Genomic DNA, 20,403 nt, shown 5'->3' with positions numbered 1-20,403 from the left:
AGACGTACGTATAATAAATATTTCTAAAGACTGGAGTAAACGAAAAAGTTCGCAATAGACATATAGTGTACATGAACAGTGTTATTACCTATCAGAATACAGGGATTTTGTCCCATTTTTACATGCCATCCTCAGTACACATTTGTCAACATGGAAACTATCCTCAGTACATAATACGGCTATCCCCAATACAGTATTGTGAACATTTCTAAGGGCATATCTTTAACAGTTTAAAAGTTACATTGCCCCAGTTCTTACAATAAAAAATAGTTTAGCTTATCCTTGTAAAATCGTACGATACAGATTTTTTATTTATTCGAAACATTTCTTAAAAATATTAGTCGAAATTCTGTGAATTTTGAGGTGATCATCTCAGATTTGAAGTAACCTTTTTCATGGCCTGCTAAATCTTTAGCATTTTAAAATACACCATAGTCCAAATTTAGCATTCAGCTATTAGTTCAAACACTGGTTTCATTTTCGGATACGGTAGATAAGCGTTAATACAGCTAGATCTTACCTCTGGTAAAGAAAAACAACTGCGCATTTGTCTGTTTACTTATCACTTTCAGAGCTATATCCGATATCCGTTTCCCCACAGTGATACTACGATCAATAAAGTATGAGTGTACAGTGTAGTTCACTTCAACCATGATATTCGTAGTTGTTTTGATAATTTTGTGTAACCAGGTACGTAAATATTACATGTTTATACTTTTTTCAAATATTTTCTGACACAATGAATCTAATATCTTTTATCTAATTCGAACTAAATAAACATATTAAATCATTATGGCGATAAAATTCATATTATTGATAAAACATATAGCCCGTACGAAGTAATGAGGCGTAATACGCCTGGATTTAAGGCGTAAACCAGGCGTAATGGGTTGTTACGTGACAAGAACCAGGCGTAAAGGAGCAGGGCACGTACTTCTATTTTACTTACGGGCATAAATCGCAGGAAAACCAGGCGTAATCATTAAAATACCAGGCGTAACCTATTCATGTTAGACAAACAGAGGCGTAAAGCTGGATTTAGAATTTTTGTTTCTTAGTGAGAGGCGTAAAGTTTGACTTTGAAATTTTCTACTTTCTAGAAAGAGGCGTAAAGTTTGAAAGGCCTAAACAATAATGGTAAAGTTGGACTTCGATTTTTTTTCATGAGCAATGCAAATAATCAGTGATATCACTGACAAGAGCCAATCTTTGTTGATAACACAGTAAACTTTATGGAGAGCCATTAATGACTGTATTAATGAAATGTGTGTTTCATGATAAGTATTGTCCCTATTTCTTTACAGCTATAAGCAGCAAAATACAACAAGAGGGCCAAGATGACCCTAGGTCGCTCACCTGAGAAACACACCATAACAGTGTAAACATGTTTGACCTAGTGATTTAATGGAAACAAATATTCTGACCAATTTTCATTGAGATCGGACCAAAAATGAGGTCTCTTAAGTGTAAACAAGTATTTTCTTCAATTTGACCTAGTGACCTAGTTTTAGACCCAAGATGACCCATTTTCAAAACTGGCCTAGATTTCATCACGGTAATCATTCTGATCAAAATTCATGAAGATCAATTGAAAAATACAGCCTCTATCGCATACACAAGGTTTTTCTTTGATCTGACCTAGTGACCTAGTTTTTGACCCCAGATGACCCATTTTCGAACTTGGCCTAGATTTTATCAAGTTAATTATTCTGACAAAATTTCATGAAGATCAATTGAAAAATACAGCCTGTATCGCATACACAAGCTAAATGTTGACAGACGACAGACGCCGGACGCCGGACATCGAGCGATCACAAAAACTCACCTGAGCATTATATTATACCCTTTGCTCATGCAGTTTTCCGCATTGCATTTCAAGAAGTGGAGAAAATGTGGAAAAGCCAAGGGCTTAACTACTATTACGCACAATACGCACAAGCTAATATAGTCAATTTTTCAAAAATCTTGAGCGGGGAGGTCCCCTAACCCCCGTGGGCAGGACGGGGACACCCCCTCCGATACTCACCGGCCCTTTCCTGAGCATATATTTCATATCACTCTGGGTACGCCTTTGAAAGCTGCAGAAAAATTGAGGCATATTCTCCACGAAAAAATTTTACTTTGCGAAGAATTTACAGATATGCGGAGAACATGTAGAATGACACTTAGACATTTTCATGATGGGTTGAAGTTATAGTTTGATATTTTCTGTTGCAGAAATTCTGACTCTGACTATTTTTATAATAAATATCTCATACTTTAAAGAATCTTAAAACGGACAATTTGACATTTCTTCAGACAATTTCTTTTGTAAATCAATTAGATATAACAAGATATATTTGGAGTAAATGTTGGCGCACGTCTTATTATCCAAAAGATGTTGTTTTTTTCAAAATGCAGACTGGAATGAAAAACTTAACTAAGGTGTGATGCCAATGCCATGGTGAGTACGACTAAGCTTTAATTTTTCTTCAAATTCATAGTTTAGCTGAAAATAAATTAGGAAATAAAAGAATATTAAATTACACATATTGATCATGTATTGACCCTCAGAAAAGCTAGGATTGTCAATAGAAATTGCCAATCTATTTGTTTTAACTAATTTGTACACTTTGTATCAAAAACAATAGTTTACGAGGCGGTATGAGTAAATTTCTACATGGAGAGTCAGACCAACTGTCAAAATGGGAACGAGTTGAGTGGGGACGAATGAATCGTAAGGACATCATTTACGCGCTTTCTTCGGAGTTGCGTCAAATTCACATTAAAATAAATTAAGAACATTTAAACTTTACCATTTAAATGAAATTGTATATATGTAACTGCCTGTTTTTATTGGAACCCCCCCCCCCCCCCCCCCCCCCCCCCCAAACAAATATTGAGAAAATACAAACTCTCGATTGCTATTAAAAGACTGGCGCCGCCATGATTGTTTACCGGTAGATACCTCAGCCGATCTGCTTTACAGGAAGTCGCTGGCTACCTGTCGCACTATTCTAAAGTTGGTGATCGCAGGGGACCAGTACATTGTATTTTTGTATTGACATATTTGATTGGTTATTATGAGACCCAGGGCCAACTGATTCGAAAATTTCTATTGGTTGCCAAAGCTGTTGCATTTTTGCGCCATCTTTAAAAAAATGTGAGATATTTGTTGTGAAAGAAATAAGTTTGCAGCAACTTTGTGCCAAATTGTGGTAGTAGCATGTACCACGCTGACCAAATCCTGTGACTTAATTCCTGAAGCAAAACACCTTTCCAAGTCCAAAGAAAAAATTTAGTGTCTGATGGGGCTAGAAGTCAACATTTCGCAGGAACATTCGTTACTAGTACGTCAATACTTTTTTTTTAGGCCACACTGTAGCAGTGCCAATATTTTGATATATATTCAATATGTTGTTTTTAATCTGTATAGTGTCTTTAAACATTCACAAGCTGCTGACAAATTAGACATGGGTCTTTAATGTAATTGAAATGTGTTCAGCATTTCAATGCTTTTTTCATGCATAGTTATTTTTAGACTTGTTTACTTGGTTATTCAGCCAATCATATTGTCGCATTGGTTGAAATGTGTGGTCACATGACTAGTAGTTCTGTGCAGAACATATTGATGACAGCTGGTGATGTGTTGTCTTTTTGAGAGATGTCAAATGTTTTACATGGGTTTTAAGGATTGATAGGATTGTTTGGATTCAGGTATTTATTTCTTTGGTTTGCAGTTTATTATTGCTTTGCCTAGATTGATTTGTTTAAATGCTGTTTCTTGAATAGCGGTTTTATTTATCCTGTGCGCGTTCTTCTGTCATTCTTGAATTGGTGCTTGTTTTTGTAATGGCTGATCTACGAACTGCCGCTCCATTCTTTTAACACCTTGCATGAATATTTGGATCTTAACTTTACAGCTCAGTTAATACAGTTGCTGCACAGAGAACAGTGTGTGTTTGTGTGAGATCAGATGTCAGTAGAATGTAGGAATCAGAGGGGTACTTGTGTTACACGTAAGGTATGTCATGTATGTTTTGTGTTGCTTATCTACATGTTATACATGTAAGTAAATATAGATTATGATTAAGCTGTAATAAGTTATGGTTCTATCAATATGTGATATGTTTAAGTTCTGCCAGATATATTGAACACTAGGCTGTTTAATGTTTTACCATTGAGAACTATGTATTTCATATGTTTTAAAGAATATCTTGTAATGTACGTATTTGTAATATACATGATGTTATATGTGATTAAGTAATTAATTAATGGGTCTATCACAAATATGTTTTAATAGTGTTAGATGTTATAAATATTGATATCTTTTGTCATTATGATATCAACATGATATCCTTTGATATCATTCATTTATTTATGATGCTTACATGTGTTTTTGACCCAACACTCTATTCAAGTATATTCCATATCCCAGAGAGTGATGTAATGTTTGTATTATTGTATGATGGACAGAAAAGTAAATAAACATCTAGTAAACTACCACTGAGTTCAGTCGTGTGGCCCTACTAGAATTAAAAAGTTGTTCACCGTCTTTGCCGCTCGTATATTTTCAGAATATTTTTTCTTGTTTTTGACATGCGCTCGCCCCATTGAAATATTAATCAAGGCAAAATTGTTTGGTGCGCTACTTTTTACGGACGTAACAGTGTACAAATGCTTATAATTCTAGTCCCAAAATTATTCTAAAATGTAATTTAATCACAACTAAATACATTTCGTCTAAACTTACATTTAGTTGCGTTAAAGTTATTTCCCCTTATGCAGTTACGCCATTTTCTTCCAGTGTTTACCAAATTAATTTGCTACTAAAATCAGACTTATTTCATTTAAAATTGGATGAAAACACGCTCTAATTTATTTGATAACATCAATCTACATTATTATGGTAAGGGTAAATACATGTTGGTGCATTTCTGTCAAAATGATCAGTATTTTTATACGAAAGTGGGTGGGGTAAGGAATTTACGTTTATATGAGTTGTATTCAGACCAATTTAGAGCTTAAGTTTTTTATGCATCGAGTAGTTTTCTCAGTGCTTGACTCTGAATTAGAGCTTTGCCAGTAAAAGGGGCATAATAGTCAATAGCTTTGAAAGTAATAGAGATAGTTGACATTATATGAAACTTTAACCAAAAATATGTAAGTTAAAAAGTGGCATAACTCTGTCAAAATAGGAGAGATCGTGTTTGTATACAAATCCGTTGTATTTTCTTTTTTTAGAACTGATAAGACAAATGTCGGGTAGGCAGACGCCGATCGTCCATGTTTTTTTTTTTGGTAAACAGTGATGTTTTTCTAACTGCTTAAACTTTCTTAAAACATAAACGATATCAATAATTTTTTGATCAATGGAAAAGATATAAAACAAGCAATTTATTGATTATTTTTAATTATTATTTCGAAATAAAATGGATTAATTATGAACACCTAACTTACAGTATTTTTTCTAAAACTTTGGAGCATCGTTACGCCGCTATTAAAATCATATGTAATTTAAAATGGTTTTTCATTTTAAAAAGATATAAGAAAATATGAAAATCGTAAGCATTTCAAAACTTTTTGAATTTTTAAAATGCATAAATTAGCGAAAAAGTTATTAAAAATTAAAAAATCCGATCCCATGTGTTACGACGATCTCTCCTATTCAAATCAGAGATATGGCGATTGTTTTTTTCTGGTGTTGACTTATGCATTGTTGTATAATGCATATTTTCTAACAGTATTTACAAACGCATACATAATTTGATTACACTGTACTCTATGCCAATATAATTACCTTTCCATGACTTCGCTTTGTTGTGCGTCTGCAGGTCAAGATGTACCCAAACCAAAATATACCCATGTTTTCTCAATTATAAATTATTTCTAATGTAAAAGGGCTATACATTCTATTTTACGGTTTTTATTAGTTATTCGAGAGCCGAAACAAGACAAATATATTTCTTCGCTCTTCGCTCGCTCCTGATTTTCTCGAAAACAGAAACAAATATTTAAATTATTTTTTCGCTTGCCGCCTCAATTTTTTTCAGAAAAAAATCCGATGAACAACTTTTCAATTTGGTGTGGCCTTAATAAAAGTTCTGGAATAAATGTTACTTCCGGGACACTTCCAGTTTAGCGGTCCCTGGTCGGAAATACGTCATGACTCCAATTACTTTAGTTACTTAATTATTGTTTTGCGGGGAGTGATGGCTGTCAAAACTTTCAGCTCGGAGATGTCTATATGCTCTAATTGACGCGGCCATCAGAAACTAAAAACTGGGCCATTTACTAAGCTACAGTAGACAGAACTATCTGTGACTAAGTTAAAATAGATTTCTAATTCAAATATGGTGAAGGTGTGGAGATGTGACAGACTCAGGCTAGCTCTCAGTAGGTAGAGCGTCCTCACAAGAGTTCGGGTGGTTGTGGGTTCAAGTCGCAATAGATCTAGGGCAATATTTTCCATGGCAGGAATTATTATATGGCAGTGGCTAGGGGTCCAGTAACTGGACCTCTAGACAATTCGTACAGGGCAGGCTAGAGGTCCGGTAATCGATATGAATACTGAGAAATTTATTAAAATTAGCAATTTGTATGCTTTATTTGGAAGCTATTATTGTTTTTTCTTGTCTTTTTCTCAGGTCTGATGAATAAAAATAATAAACAAATTGTTTTCTTCAGTTATTTAAGACATGTATTTCGCTTATCAATTGTTGCATTTGTTTTAGTCTGCTTGAGTACCGGTATATAAATAACGGTGACTACCGGAAATTGCTTTTAAATTTCATATTCAATAAAAAGACAATATGCATCGAACCCGAGTGAGAGCTAGTTCAATAATACATAAAATATTTACAAAAATTAATGTAATAAAGGCAACTTTATCTGACAACAAATCAAAGCTTTTCTACAAGCAATTACATTTTGCACTGCATGGCATTACAGTTACGGCTACCGTTATCTATTTACTCAAGCAGTAAAACTAATTCAACAATTCATGAGCACAATCCATCTCTTCTAAAATACTAAAGAAAACAATAAGTTTATTATTTTAATTCATCCATCCCGAAAAAAGAAAAAGACTGTACGTAATTCAAGCAATTCCAATTACGGCGTACAAATTGCTATAAATTATTTGTCGAATTTTCTGTTTCCTGTGACTTGCCACATACTTCAAACAATAAAAAAAACGAAAACAATTTTTTTGAAATTATCTCCCGTCTCACAGCTTTTTGTAAATACCATTCTCTGAGTAGTCAAATTGATTACTTGACTTCTAGCCTGCCCTGTACGGGTTGTCTAAAGGTCCGGTTACCGGACACCTAGCCACTTCCTTATTAAATTGGCCAGCAATTTCAGTGAGAGAAGTGATCTCGTTTGGCAAAGTTTAGATTTTATTTTTTCACAAGAGATTATATAGTGTAAATCAAATTTCAAATTTTGAATAAATCATTTAACCTGGCGCAACTTCTAGTACCAAATTATTTCTGTGGTTGTTCTGATAATCCCTGCCCGCACAGAGCATTAGGGAATAGCAGATAGCTAACAAACTTTTCCTGCATTCCAGTTTAAAGTTTCAGTTTGCAGTGTCTGGTCATGTGACATATTTTTTACATAAAATGTTTGATTTCGATGGGTATGTGAAACAATTTTAATATTATTAATTTCAGGAACAAATCAGAAGCAGGTGCTGATTTGTGAAGAAAGGCGAGGCAGGAGTAGGCCATGCTGAAAAAACTGGTGTAGGGCCTTGTTTAGTGAAGAAGAAAGTCTTGACCTGTAACAGTAAAAAGGCTTAACCAAACTATGCTGAACAAAGTTACGGTATGAATTATAAACATTATCCTTAAAGAGACATCTGTTAATTTCCTTTTTTAAGTGCACATCGATTTTGTTTACTTGAATTTGCCTCTGAATACAGGCTGTAGCCCTTACAAAATTTTGAGTATTTTTCCCCAGTCTTCTCAAAATTTATCCACAATCTGAAAATTTCAAATTTAGTTTATTTACCTTGAACATGATCTTACATGTAACCTAAATTTCAGGCTCATCTTATTTGTTAAAATGTTTTCTGAGGAATATTTAACACTTTGATTTTTTAATTATTTTAAGCATTTTGATATCGTTTATAGTGTTAAATTATGCTTCCGCTTGTGGAAGTGCCTGTGCCAAATGAGAAAAACAAGCACGATAATCGTCATAGATCTGAATAAAATTTATTTCTTTATATTTTCACTGGGCCTCCATGGCCGTGTGGTAAATGTAGCTGACTTCAAATCACTTGTCCCTTATCGATGTGATTTAGAGCCTCGTTAGAGCGTTGAATTATTCATGTGAGTAAGCCATCCAGGTTGCTTACGGAAGGTTGATGGTTCTACTCAGGTGCCGGCTCATGATGAAATAATGTACTGTAGGGCTCCTGGAGTCTTCTTTCACCATCAGTGCTGGAAACCTCACCAATGACCTATAATTGTCTCAGTGCGACGTTAAAATAAAGTAAATGAATTAATTATTTTCACTATAAAACGTGGTTGTTGCCCAGTTGGTCTGAGGAAAAAATTAAATGAAGCTTTTAACAGATTGAAAAGAATTTCACTGCAATATTTTGATAATCCAGATGGCACTTATAATCACAATGTAAACTTTATTTGTTTTTCAGATATACTCACAGTGCTGGAGATATTCCCAAATGTCGACATAAATCTGGCAAAGATCAATAGAAAACTTGTCGACATTTTAAAATAGAAAAGTGGAAACTCCACAGGTCGTACAACAAAACAAAAACCAGGGGTGTGGAAATCCTAATATTTTTCACTTGTCCATGGACAAATGAGACTTAAAAATCTACTTGTCCACAGTCAAAACTTACTTACCCAGATTTGCAACACTTGCTTTAGTCGAGCATTTAATAGAAATGCCTAGAAGACTACCCACTATGCCATGCAAAGCCGTATTGAATTAGGACATATGAAACTTTCTGACTCGTACTGGCGAGCTCTTTGTGCTTTGTTGATTTTTGTCGGCAGACGAAGTTGTAATGACAAATTTGTTCAAAACTTTGTGATAACTGTTCTATGTTTCCGGTTTCTATTCGCCAGTTGCTGTGTGCAAAATCCCGCAAGACTGAGACACTGAACCAATCAGAAAGCAGAAAAAGAGATGCTAAATTTAGATGCAGTATGGTTTTCCCAAAACTGCTGAAATCGAGAGGCCCTCAGTAGGTGAAACATTTGTTTCGTACGTCAAATTCATTTTTAAACTCCATAAACTTGAAGCAATGTTCGGTACTTCAAAATTATTCCTTCCTTTTCTCATTTCAAACCAGAAAATTTATGCTTGTCCGCGGGACAAACGGAATGCAGGAACTCACTTGTCCGCCGTCAAAAAGTCCCGAGTCAGACAAGTTGGACATAGGAATTCCACACCCCTGAAAACGAAAATGTTGCAGGCTTGGTTTGATTGAGCCTGTTCATGGACAGTAGTGGAAATGCAAAGTGTCACCATGATGCAAGAAGATAAATAAATCTGACAATTAAGTCACTGTGAATCAGCCAAACTAAATCAGCAGTACCGGTATCATCTACATCATAATTAAAAAAATTGTAACTAGTGAAAATAACTTGACCCTTTTAGTATTTTTATGAGCATGAAATTGCTCTTTCAGTTCTGTTTATCATCTGATTGTTAATTGTGTTATTCAACCAGAATTACGTATTGAACTATTTTTACAAATTTTCACGACAACTTTCATCGGAAGCATTCGCATTGTTTTGACATTAAACGGATGAAAATTTTGTTCTACAAAGCAGCATGAATGTATTTTTTGAGTTAGATTATTAAGTGTATATAACTGGAATTTTTGCTTAGAATAATCTTGTGTTTAAGATTTATTTTGGCGTTAAAATTTAATTTAGGCTAGGGTATTAACTAGATGCCCAAGGGCAAAATGTCGAGCCCGCCAGCTGTCAAATGGACTGGGAGTTGCACACGAAACTCTGTCTCACTGAGACAAACATTTTGTGCCAAATAAAACGTTACAATTGTGCCAGGGTAATTTATAATCCCACTTTCAATGACAAAGTTATTGTCCACACAAGGTCAATTATAGCCATATTTGACCTTTAAACTCCAAGTGTGACCTTAACCTTTAAGATATTGACACAGGTTTTGCGCGCGACACGCCGTCTCATGGTGGTGAACATTTGTGCCAAGTTATTTTAAAATCCCACAATCAATGACAAAGTTATTGTCCGGACAAGGTCAATTATAGCCATATTTGACCTTTAAACTCCAAGTTTGACCTTGACCTTTAAGATATTGACACCGGTGTTGCACGCGACACACCGTCTCATGGTGGTAAACAATTGTGCCAGGTTATTTTATAATCCCACATTCAATGACAAAGTTATTGTCCACACAAGGTCAATTATAGCCATATTTGACCTTAAAACTCCAAGTGTGACCTTGACCTTTAAGATATTGACACGGGTGTTGCGCGCGACACGCCGTCTCATGGTGGTGAACAATTGTGCCAAGTTATTTTAAAATCCCACAATCAATGACAAACTTATGGTCCGGACAAAGAAATCCGGACGGACGCACTGACGCATGCACGCACATACACCGAACAGCCATTTGGACAACTATGTCTTCGCTCCCTTACGGGCTCGACAATAAGATGAATGTCCTGTTGCATAATTATACCCCCACAAAACGAAGTTTAGGGGGTATATAGGAGTGAGCTTGTCGGTCGGTCGGTCGGTCGGTCCGTCGATCTGTTGGTTTTGCATGGTTTCCGGATGATAACTCAAGACAGGCTTGACCAGTTTAAATAATTTTTGGTACACAGGTGTAGCATCAGAAAATACAGGTCAAGTTCGAATTTGGGGTCAGTAGGTCAAAGGTCAAGGTCATAGTAATCCTGAACAGTTAAACGGTTTCCGGATGATAACTTGAGAACGCTTGGGCGTAGGATCATAAATTTTGGTACACAGGTGTAACATTATGAACTGCAGGTCAAGTTTGACTTTGAGGCCTGTAGGTCAACGGTCAAGGCCACAATGACTCGGAACAGTTAAATGGTTTCCGGATGATAACTTGAGAACGCTTGAGCCTAGGATCATACATTTTGGTACACAGGTGTAACATCATGAAGTGCAGGTCAAGTTCGACTTTGAGGTCTGTACGTCAAAGGTCAAGGTCACAGTGACTCGGAACAGTTAAACGGTTTCTGGATGATAACTTGAGAATGCTTAGGCCTAGGATCATGAAAATTGGTAGAGTGGTTGGTTATGACTAGCAGATGACCCATAATGATTTTGAGGTCAGTAGATCACAGGTCAAGGTCACAGTGACCTGGAACATTTAAACAGTTTTCGGACAATAACTTGAGAATGCTTGGGACTAGGATCAGGAAAATTAATCTGGAGGTTGGTCATGTCAAGCAGATGACCTATATTGATTTTGAGTTCCAAAGGTCAAAGGTTATTTAAACATTTTACGGACAATAACTTGAGAACGCTTGGGCGGAGGATCATGAAACTTCATAGGGAGGTTGATCATGACTAGCAGATGACCTCTATTGATTTTGTGGTTAGTAGGTCAAAGGTCAACCAAGTTCGGCTTTGACATTGGCTTAGTTCTGTGACAAGGCCGTATTGTGGGGGTATAATTCGTCACTCCTGTGACAACTCTAGTTGTGCCTAAATTCATTAAATGCTTTCATTAATTAAATTTCAGGCATTAATATGCTTGACTGTTTGAGCTTGTGTGTGAAAATATTTTTAGTAAAATTGAATAAAGAATACAATTAAAAAGATTTTGACTATAATATAAGCTCACATTAGCGCGAAATGTTTTTGGCAAGCTATTGTGACCACCCAATGTCTGTCATCAAACATTCATTCTTAGATTAAAGCTTGTCATATTTTGAAATGAAAATATTAATTCTCTTATTTCCGCAGCTTCTCCGCATTCTGGTTAATTGCTGTGGGTTTCCATGGCTCTATACTCCGCATTGCGTCCCTGTTGGATGGTTTGCCCACTATTTTACCATGTAGCCTAGATTATACTATTGTACGCACAATGCATGCATACATCCAACGCGGAAGTATTAAGTGAGATTATTATGCCCCCCTTCGAAGAAGGAGGGGTATATTGTTTTGCAGATGTCGGTCGGTAGGTCGGTCGGTCTGTCGGTCGGTCGGTCGGAATGTAGACCAATCCGTTTCCGGATGATAACTCAAGAACGCTTGGGCCTAGGAACATGAAAGTTGATAGGGAGGTTGGTCATCACCAGCAGATGACCCCTATTGATTTTACGGTCTGTATGTCAAAGGTCAAGGTCACAGTGACAGTGAATAGTAAAACGGTTTCCGGATGATAACTCAAGAACACTTGGGCCTAGGATCATGAAAGTTGATAGGGAGGTTGAAAATGACCAGCAGATGACCCCTATTGATTTTGAGGTCAGTATGTTAAAAGTCAAGGTCACAGCGACCAGGAACAGTAAAATGGTTTCCAGGCAATAACTCTAGAACGCTTTGGCCTAGTGTCAGGAAAATGGATAGTTAGGTTGGCCATGACCAGCAGATGAACCCTATTGATTTTGAGGTCATTAGATCAAAGGTCAATGTCACATTGGCCAGGGACAGTTAAAACGGTTTCTGATCTTCTTGTCCAAAACCATAGGACCTAGGGCTTTAATATTTGGTATGTAGCAAAATCTAGTTGTCCTCTACCAAGATTGTTCAGATTATTTCCCTGGGGTCAAATATGGCCCCATCCCGGGGGTCACATGGATTATATAGACTTATATAGGAAAAAACTTTGAAAAACCTCTTGTCCAAAACCACAGGGCCTAGGGCTTTGATATTTTGTATAAGACATCATCTTGTGGTCCTCTTCTAAGATTATTCAAATTATTTCCCTAGGGTCAAATATGGCTCCGCCCTGGGGGTCACATGGTTTACATAGACTTATATAGGGAAAAACTTTGAAAATCTTCTTGTCCAAACCACAAAGACTATGGCTTTGATATTTTATAATGTAGCATCATTTAGTGGTTCTCTACCAGGTTTGTTCAAATTATCCCTCTAGGGTCGAGTATGGCCCTGCCCCAGGGGTCATATGGTTCATATAGACTTATATAGGGAAAAACTTAGAACATTCATGTCCATAACCTACATCATTCAAATTTGGACCACATGTATAGTTTTGAGTGGCAAGATGAACCTTGACATGAGTTGACCTTGATCTTGACCTAGTGATCTACTTTCACATTTCTGTAGCTACAGCCTTCAAATTTGGACCACATGCATAGGTTTGTGTACCGAAAAAAACTTTGACCTTGTTATTGACCTAGTGACCTACTTTCACATTTTTGAAGGTACAGGCTTCAAATTTGGACCACTTGCATAGTGTTGTGTTCCGAAATAAAATTTGACCTTGATTTTGACCTAGTGACCTACTTTCACATTTCTCAAGCTACAAATTTCAAATTTGAACCACAAGCATAGTTTTGTGTACTGAAATGAAATTTGATCTTGAGATTGACCTAGTGACCTACTTTCACCTTTCCGAAGGTACAGGCTTCAAATTTGGACCACTTGCATAGTTTTGTGTTCCGAAATAAAATTTGACCTTGATTTTGACCTAGTGACCTACTTTCACATTTCTCAAGCTACAGCCTTCAAATTTGAACCACATGCATAGTTTTGTTTACCGAAATGAACTTTGATCTTGAGATTAACTCGTACGAAGTGATGAGACTGGAACTTTCTTTATGGATTTATTAAATTGGAACTTTCTTTATGGAAGCCTTCGCAATGTTACCGGTGCAACAGGTGTTTTTAACAATACAATAATGTATATACCTTTTTACTTTTATGGTTTTATATATTTTAAGATATATGCTTACAGTTAACTTTGATCAGTAAAATTTTTTTTCAGTAATATATGACCTTTTTGTGTTGGTTGCTGTGGAACCCAACTTATTCATTTTTTTTTAGAAACATCGAATATTACTACTACTGGCAATTAGAACAGCTATATTTTATCGTAGATTGATGTTTTGGTGATTTAGCTATATGTTTATATAGTAACTGCTACGGATCGTGTTATAATTGGTAGAAAATGTTGTCCTTATTTCTTTACAGCCATAAGCAGCAAACAAATTCCGACCAGAAATATCCAGCAAACACGAGTAACTTCCCTTTGCCAGGATTCAGGATTACGCCCGGTCTGTTTTACACTTGGTCTGTTTAACGCCCGTACTTTTTACGTCTGGTCTGGTTTACGCCTGTAATTTTTTACGCCTGGTCTGGTTTACGCCCGTAATTTTTTACGCCTGTTTTTTCTTGGCGTACTCATTTGCATATTACGCCTCAATTTACGCCTGGTTTACGCTTGGTATACGCCTGGTTTACGCTTGGTCCATATGATTCCTTTGATACTGCAGTTACGCCTGGTTCTTGTAAAGTTCACGCCTGGTTTCCGTGTGGTGACCAGGCGTCACACTTCGTACGGGCGTAAATGGGCTATTGTGTGGCTAACTTTGCCTAAAGCCTTGTCACTAAAGCGTTGAAATAATGAAAATATAGACGTAAACAAGTACAAAAGGAACAACAATTTTGAGCCGTAGAATTTCATCTCTTATTGTGATTAATGATATAACAGATTATGCCAAAATATTGATAAGTCGCAAAAGGGACATAACTTCGTGAAAAGGCAAAACAAAGATAGGGGACATGTGCATTGTATGTCAGATCATCAAAGCGAATGAGTATATGAGCCACAATCCTTTCCCACAATAGGTTATAAGCTTATATGCAAATTTATCCGAAAATTGCGAAGTCGAAGAAGGAGAGCAACATTTTGAAAATGCAAAATTAAGGCATGGAACCTATTCACCGCATGTCAAATAATTACTGTAACAGCAGTTTCAATCCATTCCCACAAATGGTTACAGAGATCTGTTATATGGTACTGTGTCAAAAATTTGTTGTAGATTTTCATATTCTTGTTGTATAGTCAAGGGTGTATGACTCTCTGTCTCTGAAAATATAAATGCATAAAAGTAATTGTCAAAGAAAAGTTACAAGTAAATGACACAGTTCCCTCAGATAAAAAATGCACACTTTTGTTGATTTTTTTTCACATTTCTTTAAGCGCTATATACCAGCTGATGTCTATTCATTTCTAACTATGATACATTTTTGCAGAGTGTCGCATCATCAAAATGCAACAGATCTTGTCCGCCAGATAAACCTTACTGCAATGATGTTGTTGGGTGTATCTTTGAATGTCCAGAACCATTTTACATCAGTGGCAATAATTGCGTCTCGGACTGTGGTGAAATGTTTGTTGATGAACATAGAAATTGTATCGGTTCTTGTCCGGAAAATACATTTTATAAAGAAACTCTCAAACAAAGTATGTCCATGGCGTATTTAGAAAGAAAATGTGTCAGATGCGACAAGTTCGATGACATCGTTTCCAATGCATCATGTGTTAAAGCGTGTCCTTCTGACTCAAGGTACATCGATAAACAAAACTGCGTTTCGGAATGTCCAAACGACCGACCTTATAGGATGAATACCACTATCTTTGGTTTGCTTCATCATAAATGCGTCGGAAAATGTCCACGTATGGAAGATGACGGATTCTGTCGAACCAGCTGTCCCCAAAATAAAATGGCATTTAATTCTACTTGTTATGAACAATGTCCATCGTTAAGTCCTTTCATTTTTTCAAAAACTTGTCTATCAAAATGTCCAGATGATGCTCCTGCTGCTGGGTTAGACAATAAAACATGTGTACATCAAAAATGTCCAGATGAAAGGCAATTTGTTGTTAACAGCACATGCATTGATAAATGCCCGAGCGAACTTCAATTTATTTTTTCCACCTACGATGGTAATAGCGGTTTCAAATACTGTGTAGAAGATTGTGGGGATAAATACAAGTTCGGTGATCAGTGTGTTGACAGCTGTCCCCAAAATAAAATGGCATTTAATTCTACTTGTTATGAACAATGTCCATCGTTACGTCCTTTCATTTTTTCAATAACCTGTCTATCAAAATGCCCAGATGATGCTCCTGCTGCTGGGTTAGACAATAAAACATGTGTACATCAAAAATGTCCAGATGAAAGACCTGTTGTTGTTAACAGCACATGCGTTGATAAATGCCCGAGCGAACTTCATTTTATTTTTTCCACCTACGATGGTAATAGCGGTTTCAAATACTGTGTAGAAAATTGTGGGGATAAATACAAGTTCGGTGATCAGTGTGTTGACACTTGTCCTTTAAGTACTAAAGCAGTTAATAATACGTGTCTTGAAAAGTGCCCTAAGAATAAGTCTTACTCGTGTATGATTAAAAAGGGATTTCAATGTGGAGAAAAGCCGGAGCAAAATGTTGACCATACGATATGTGTTGATGTCTGTCCTTTGTCAATGTTAAGTTGGAATAAAACTTGCGTAAGTTCCTGCCCAAGTGGAGTTCCATTATTTGGAAGAGAATGCACTGAAAAATGTCCAGAAGGTTATCCGTATAAACAAAATATTACAAAAACTACAGATTGCATCTTCGGATGGTGTGACAAAGTTGAAAGTGTTTTAACATGTATCAAAATATGTCCATCGGAAAGTTACATATCAAACTATTCTTGTCTGTCTTACTGCCCTTCGTCTTTAATTCTGAAAGGAAGAGACTGTGTATTAAAGTGTCCTGTATCAAAACCAATAATACAAAATGTAACAATTACCTTACATGACTGGTCGTATCATGACCGAACCCAGTATCTTTACAGACATTACAGTAAAAAGGAATCAAAGAAAATAATACAGAAATGTGTCGCTGTCTGTGACAAAGGAATGGTGCATTTTAATTCGACATGTGTCGCATTATGTCCAGACGATTATCCAGTAATTCATAATGGAACATGTTCACAGCATAAGTGCGCCACGAAATACTCCGAGAATATTTCAACCGGAATTATTTGTATCGATGAATGCAAACCTCGCCAGTTTGTTTGGAACAAAACATGTGTTGACACTTGTCCGGACATTAACTTACATTTTAATGGAACTTGCGTAGAACAATGTCCACGAGGCCATAGCTATATTGGCATTTCTGTGAGAGTAGAAACATGCCAAGACGATTATTATTGCTCAGGCAATATCATAATGAACAATTGTATTGCAAAATGTCCTGATGGATCTTTTGAATACAATGGAACGTGTGTAAGTTTTTGTAACCCACCTCTTTTCACTTTTGAAAGTAAATGTGTTGCTTCATGTCCAGAAGGTGCACCGTATCCTGAAACATCGTCAATATCAATAACCTCTTGGACATGGAGCTATGATGGTATACATATTAGGAAAAATAATGCTGTTAAAAAAATTATAAAATGTAGAGAAAATTGCCCAAATGATAAAGTGCTATTAGGTACTAAATGCATAGACATGTGTCCCTTGCGTGCACGGTATGTGATAAATGGATCATGTACGAGTGATAACTGCAAAACAAGGTACAAATTATACACATTACCCGGCATTAAGTGCTTTGACGAGTGCCCTCACGGGTTATTCATTCATAATAACTCTTGTGTTTTACAGTGTCCAGAAGATCTGTATGTATTAGCTCGGAATTGCATATCTGTTTGCCCTTCAACTCACCTTATAGTCAACAATAAAATCATTGGAAAGGAACAATATAATTGTACTAATACACTCTGTGCGAAAGGACTAATTAACGTGAAGGAATGTCGTGAAAAATGTCCCGAAAACAAATTTCTTTTTAACAAAAGATGTCAAGACATTTGTTTAAATAACACATTGATATATAAAAATACCTGCGTTCAAACTTGCCCAACGTCTCATACGTATACCGAACCGGTGAACATATCGATTCTGAAGTGGAAATCGGATTATTCAAAAAACTGGTATCTCACATCTGAGAAACGTGATGGAAACATGTGTGTTTCAAAGTGTTCAAATAAATACCCGTTACAGATTAATAACTTTTGTGTAAATAAATGTACAGACGAAGGTCCATATTCCTTGGATAATAAATGTGTTGAGAATTGTCCAGAAAATAAATTAACTGATATCAAAACGAAACAGTGTGTGGATAACTGTGCAAACGATAGGGGATATTTGAATAAATCCTGCCATTACAACTGTCCAGAAAAGTTTAGATACATTTTTGATTCAAGATGTGTTTCAAAATGTCCATCCTCAGATCCAGTAGCTTTGAAAGAGGAAAGATTTATATGTCGAAAATCATGTGACGGTTCCAAAGTATTTAAAGACGGGGAATGTATATATAATTTTGAATGTAAGGATCCAATGTTTGCATTCGATGGACTATGCATTCATAGATGCCCCGAAGGTTTTGTATGGTTTGACAACTGCAAGAATACAATGCCGGCAAAGACTGCTATTCCGGTACTAGTCGTACTACTGGCACTACTATTTGCTGCCAGTCGTCAGAGTCTCATTGACTTCGTGTACGTTCTGAGGCTATTATTCGTCTCAAAGGTATGCGATAACAATTTATTTTTCACTTATTTTTCTTTTCCAGTTAGTAGTGCAAGTTTGGATCAGATTACCGTACATATTACGCATTTGGTTTCGTTTTCATTTCAACGTTATATAGTCATGCTTTAAGTTTTAACTGTATAAACGAATATTTCTTGATATTTAAGGTCGATTGTCCAACAGAAATAGCTACAGATTTTGGTTTATGAAGAAGTTTAAATACTTCTCCCATGTTTAATGAAATGATTACTCCTGATAATTTTCGAAAACATAAATAAAAGTACATGTATGAAATATAATGTAATGATTTTTTATTTTAGGAAATGATAAAGAAAAAGGAGGAACAACTGAAACAACCTCGTTCGAGAAATAAAAATGAAACAACTGAAAGAGACGATGAAATTCCACTTCAAGATTTTTTTCTCCACACTGAAAATTATATCAATTAAGAAATAAATGCAACGTGGAAATACCGAAAAATTGAAATCAAGAGAATATCTTGTACTTTTGATGCTGAATGAACAAACATATCTTTACTGTGTTAACAAAAAAGATTAGAAGGAAATGTGCTGAAAATGAAGATAGGTTTCGTTCATTATCAAACTTAATGATCAAAGAAATAACGATATTTTACAGTACAATTCAGCAAAGTGCTACTATAATTCGTTTTGCAAGCATTTACCATATTCAATACGACCCAGTGCATTATTCGTCATTCTTCAGCTAATCTCTTATATTTACTATTATCATAAATCAGTCATTGTTTGTATTACTCAAGAAGTTTATTTTGCAAGTACAATGCATTCTGAATTATAATGTTTATTTCTGCTGCGCGGCAATATTTAACTTTTAGTGCATACTTACATGTATAGTCATTATCGGCCCTGTTTTTGAATTGACCCCCTGTAAGACAAGTACACTTAGTCTAATTAAAAATGTGGTATAAAATTAATTGAAAAACTGAGACAAGTATAACAAAAAAGGAATTCCTGTTTCATTTCAGGATAAAAATGAAAACCTTCTGATTTACTACTACTGAAAAGAATCTGTGAACATCATTAAGCCCTTAACAGTTACTCTCGAGCCGGATATTCCCATCTGAAACTTCTTCCAGTGATACCATTTTTTTCGCACTCCGTATTTTACAAATAAGAGAACAGGTTAAATAACATATTTGACTTTCTTTACAGCACAATTTTCTTTAAATGAAGCGCGAGAAAAAATGACGCCATGACGTTTCAGATCTGAACAACAACACTGAGTAACGGTTAAGTTTTATTTTCGGTATCTTAATTTTATTCATTTCATATATAAAAACCTTATTTTGAATCGAAAAATATACTTTTAATAGAGATCAAAGTGCAGCTATCAAGGCACAAAAATGTAGCTGGTTATGGTGTAATTTACAGCATGAGTATCAGCTTGCAACCCTGGATAAAAATCATATTTGTAGAAATGTCCCTTTAAATGAAATCATTCATTTGACAGATAGATGCATGGGAGAAAACATGTTTCCATAAGTACTTAATGTGCAGAAAAACAGTTAAAGAACATGTATATTGCCTGTGCAAGACAAGATATGGATAGAAAACTAGTATAAATATATTAGCTGGGATCACAATTACAATAGCTTTTTTTCCTCCTGACAGCTAATGTAATAAATATGAAAACTTGAAAAATAACAAACACCGTCAATTTCAATTTCGATGTATCCTATTACCTATTATCAAGGAACCGCTGCTACTCCTCATTTATTTCTGAGTAATCTGCTATGTTGTCTCCCTTGTATATCTGTCCATTCTTTGCATATATGTCTATAAGGCGTTTGTTTCCGATATCCAGACTTATCCTAAATTTTTGGCCCGACCCTAAA

The 20,403-nt window shown here is 35.7% G+C and overlaps 1 protein-coding gene across 4 annotated transcripts; it reads left to right on the top strand.

Annotated features, from left to right (window-relative positions):
• The first annotated feature begins 572 nt into the window (after nucleotides 1–572).
• Nucleotides 573–19,361, top strand: LOC128555290 (proprotein convertase subtilisin/kexin type 5-like). Of its 4 annotated transcripts, none has more exons than XR_008369952.1 (5): nucleotides 629–690; nucleotides 2,401–2,443; nucleotides 3,903–4,003; nucleotides 7,656–7,809; nucleotides 8,645–10,030. XR_008369952.1 is itself a non-coding variant. In XM_053537309.1 (3 exons), exons 1-3 carry the CDS (start codon nucleotides 652–654, stop codon nucleotides 18,977–18,979), a joined length of 3,492 nt encoding a protein of 1,163 aa, XP_053393284.1. In that variant the 5' UTR covers nucleotides 573–651; the 3' UTR covers nucleotides 18,980–19,361. The 4 variants fall into 4 exon arrangements, 2 of the variants coding, with proteins under 2 accessions (XP_053393284.1, XP_053393285.1); XR_008369953.1 differs by having other exon boundaries at nucleotides 2,401–3,696; XM_053537309.1 differs by lacking the exons at nucleotides 2,401–2,443; nucleotides 3,903–4,003; nucleotides 7,656–7,809; nucleotides 8,645–10,030 and adding exons at nucleotides 15,207–18,530; nucleotides 18,851–19,361 and having other exon boundaries at nucleotides 573–690.
• Nucleotides 19,362–20,403: the final 1,042 nt, after the last annotated feature.

This window comes from Mercenaria mercenaria, chromosome 2 (assembly GCF_021730395.1).
Source record: "Mercenaria mercenaria strain notata chromosome 2, MADL_Memer_1, whole genome shotgun sequence".
NCBI lineage: Eukaryota > Metazoa > Mollusca > Bivalvia > Venerida > Veneridae > Mercenaria > Mercenaria mercenaria.
This window is presented reverse-complemented; position numbering and strand designations above follow the sequence as displayed.

Bases quoted from the DNA above. Each gene is read 5' to 3' on its own strand.
- LOC128555290 (XM_053537309.1), top strand. From the start codon at position 652: ATGATATTCGTAGTTGTTTTGATAATTTTGTGTAACCAG. The intron at 691-15,206 runs GTACGTAAATAT...ACATTTTTGCAG, and splicing joins TGATAATTTTGTGTAACCAG to AGTGTCGCATCATCAAAATG. The intron at 18,531-18,850 runs GTATGCGATAAC...TTTTTATTTTAG, and splicing joins GGCTATTATTCGTCTCAAAG to GAAATGATAAAGAAAAAGGA.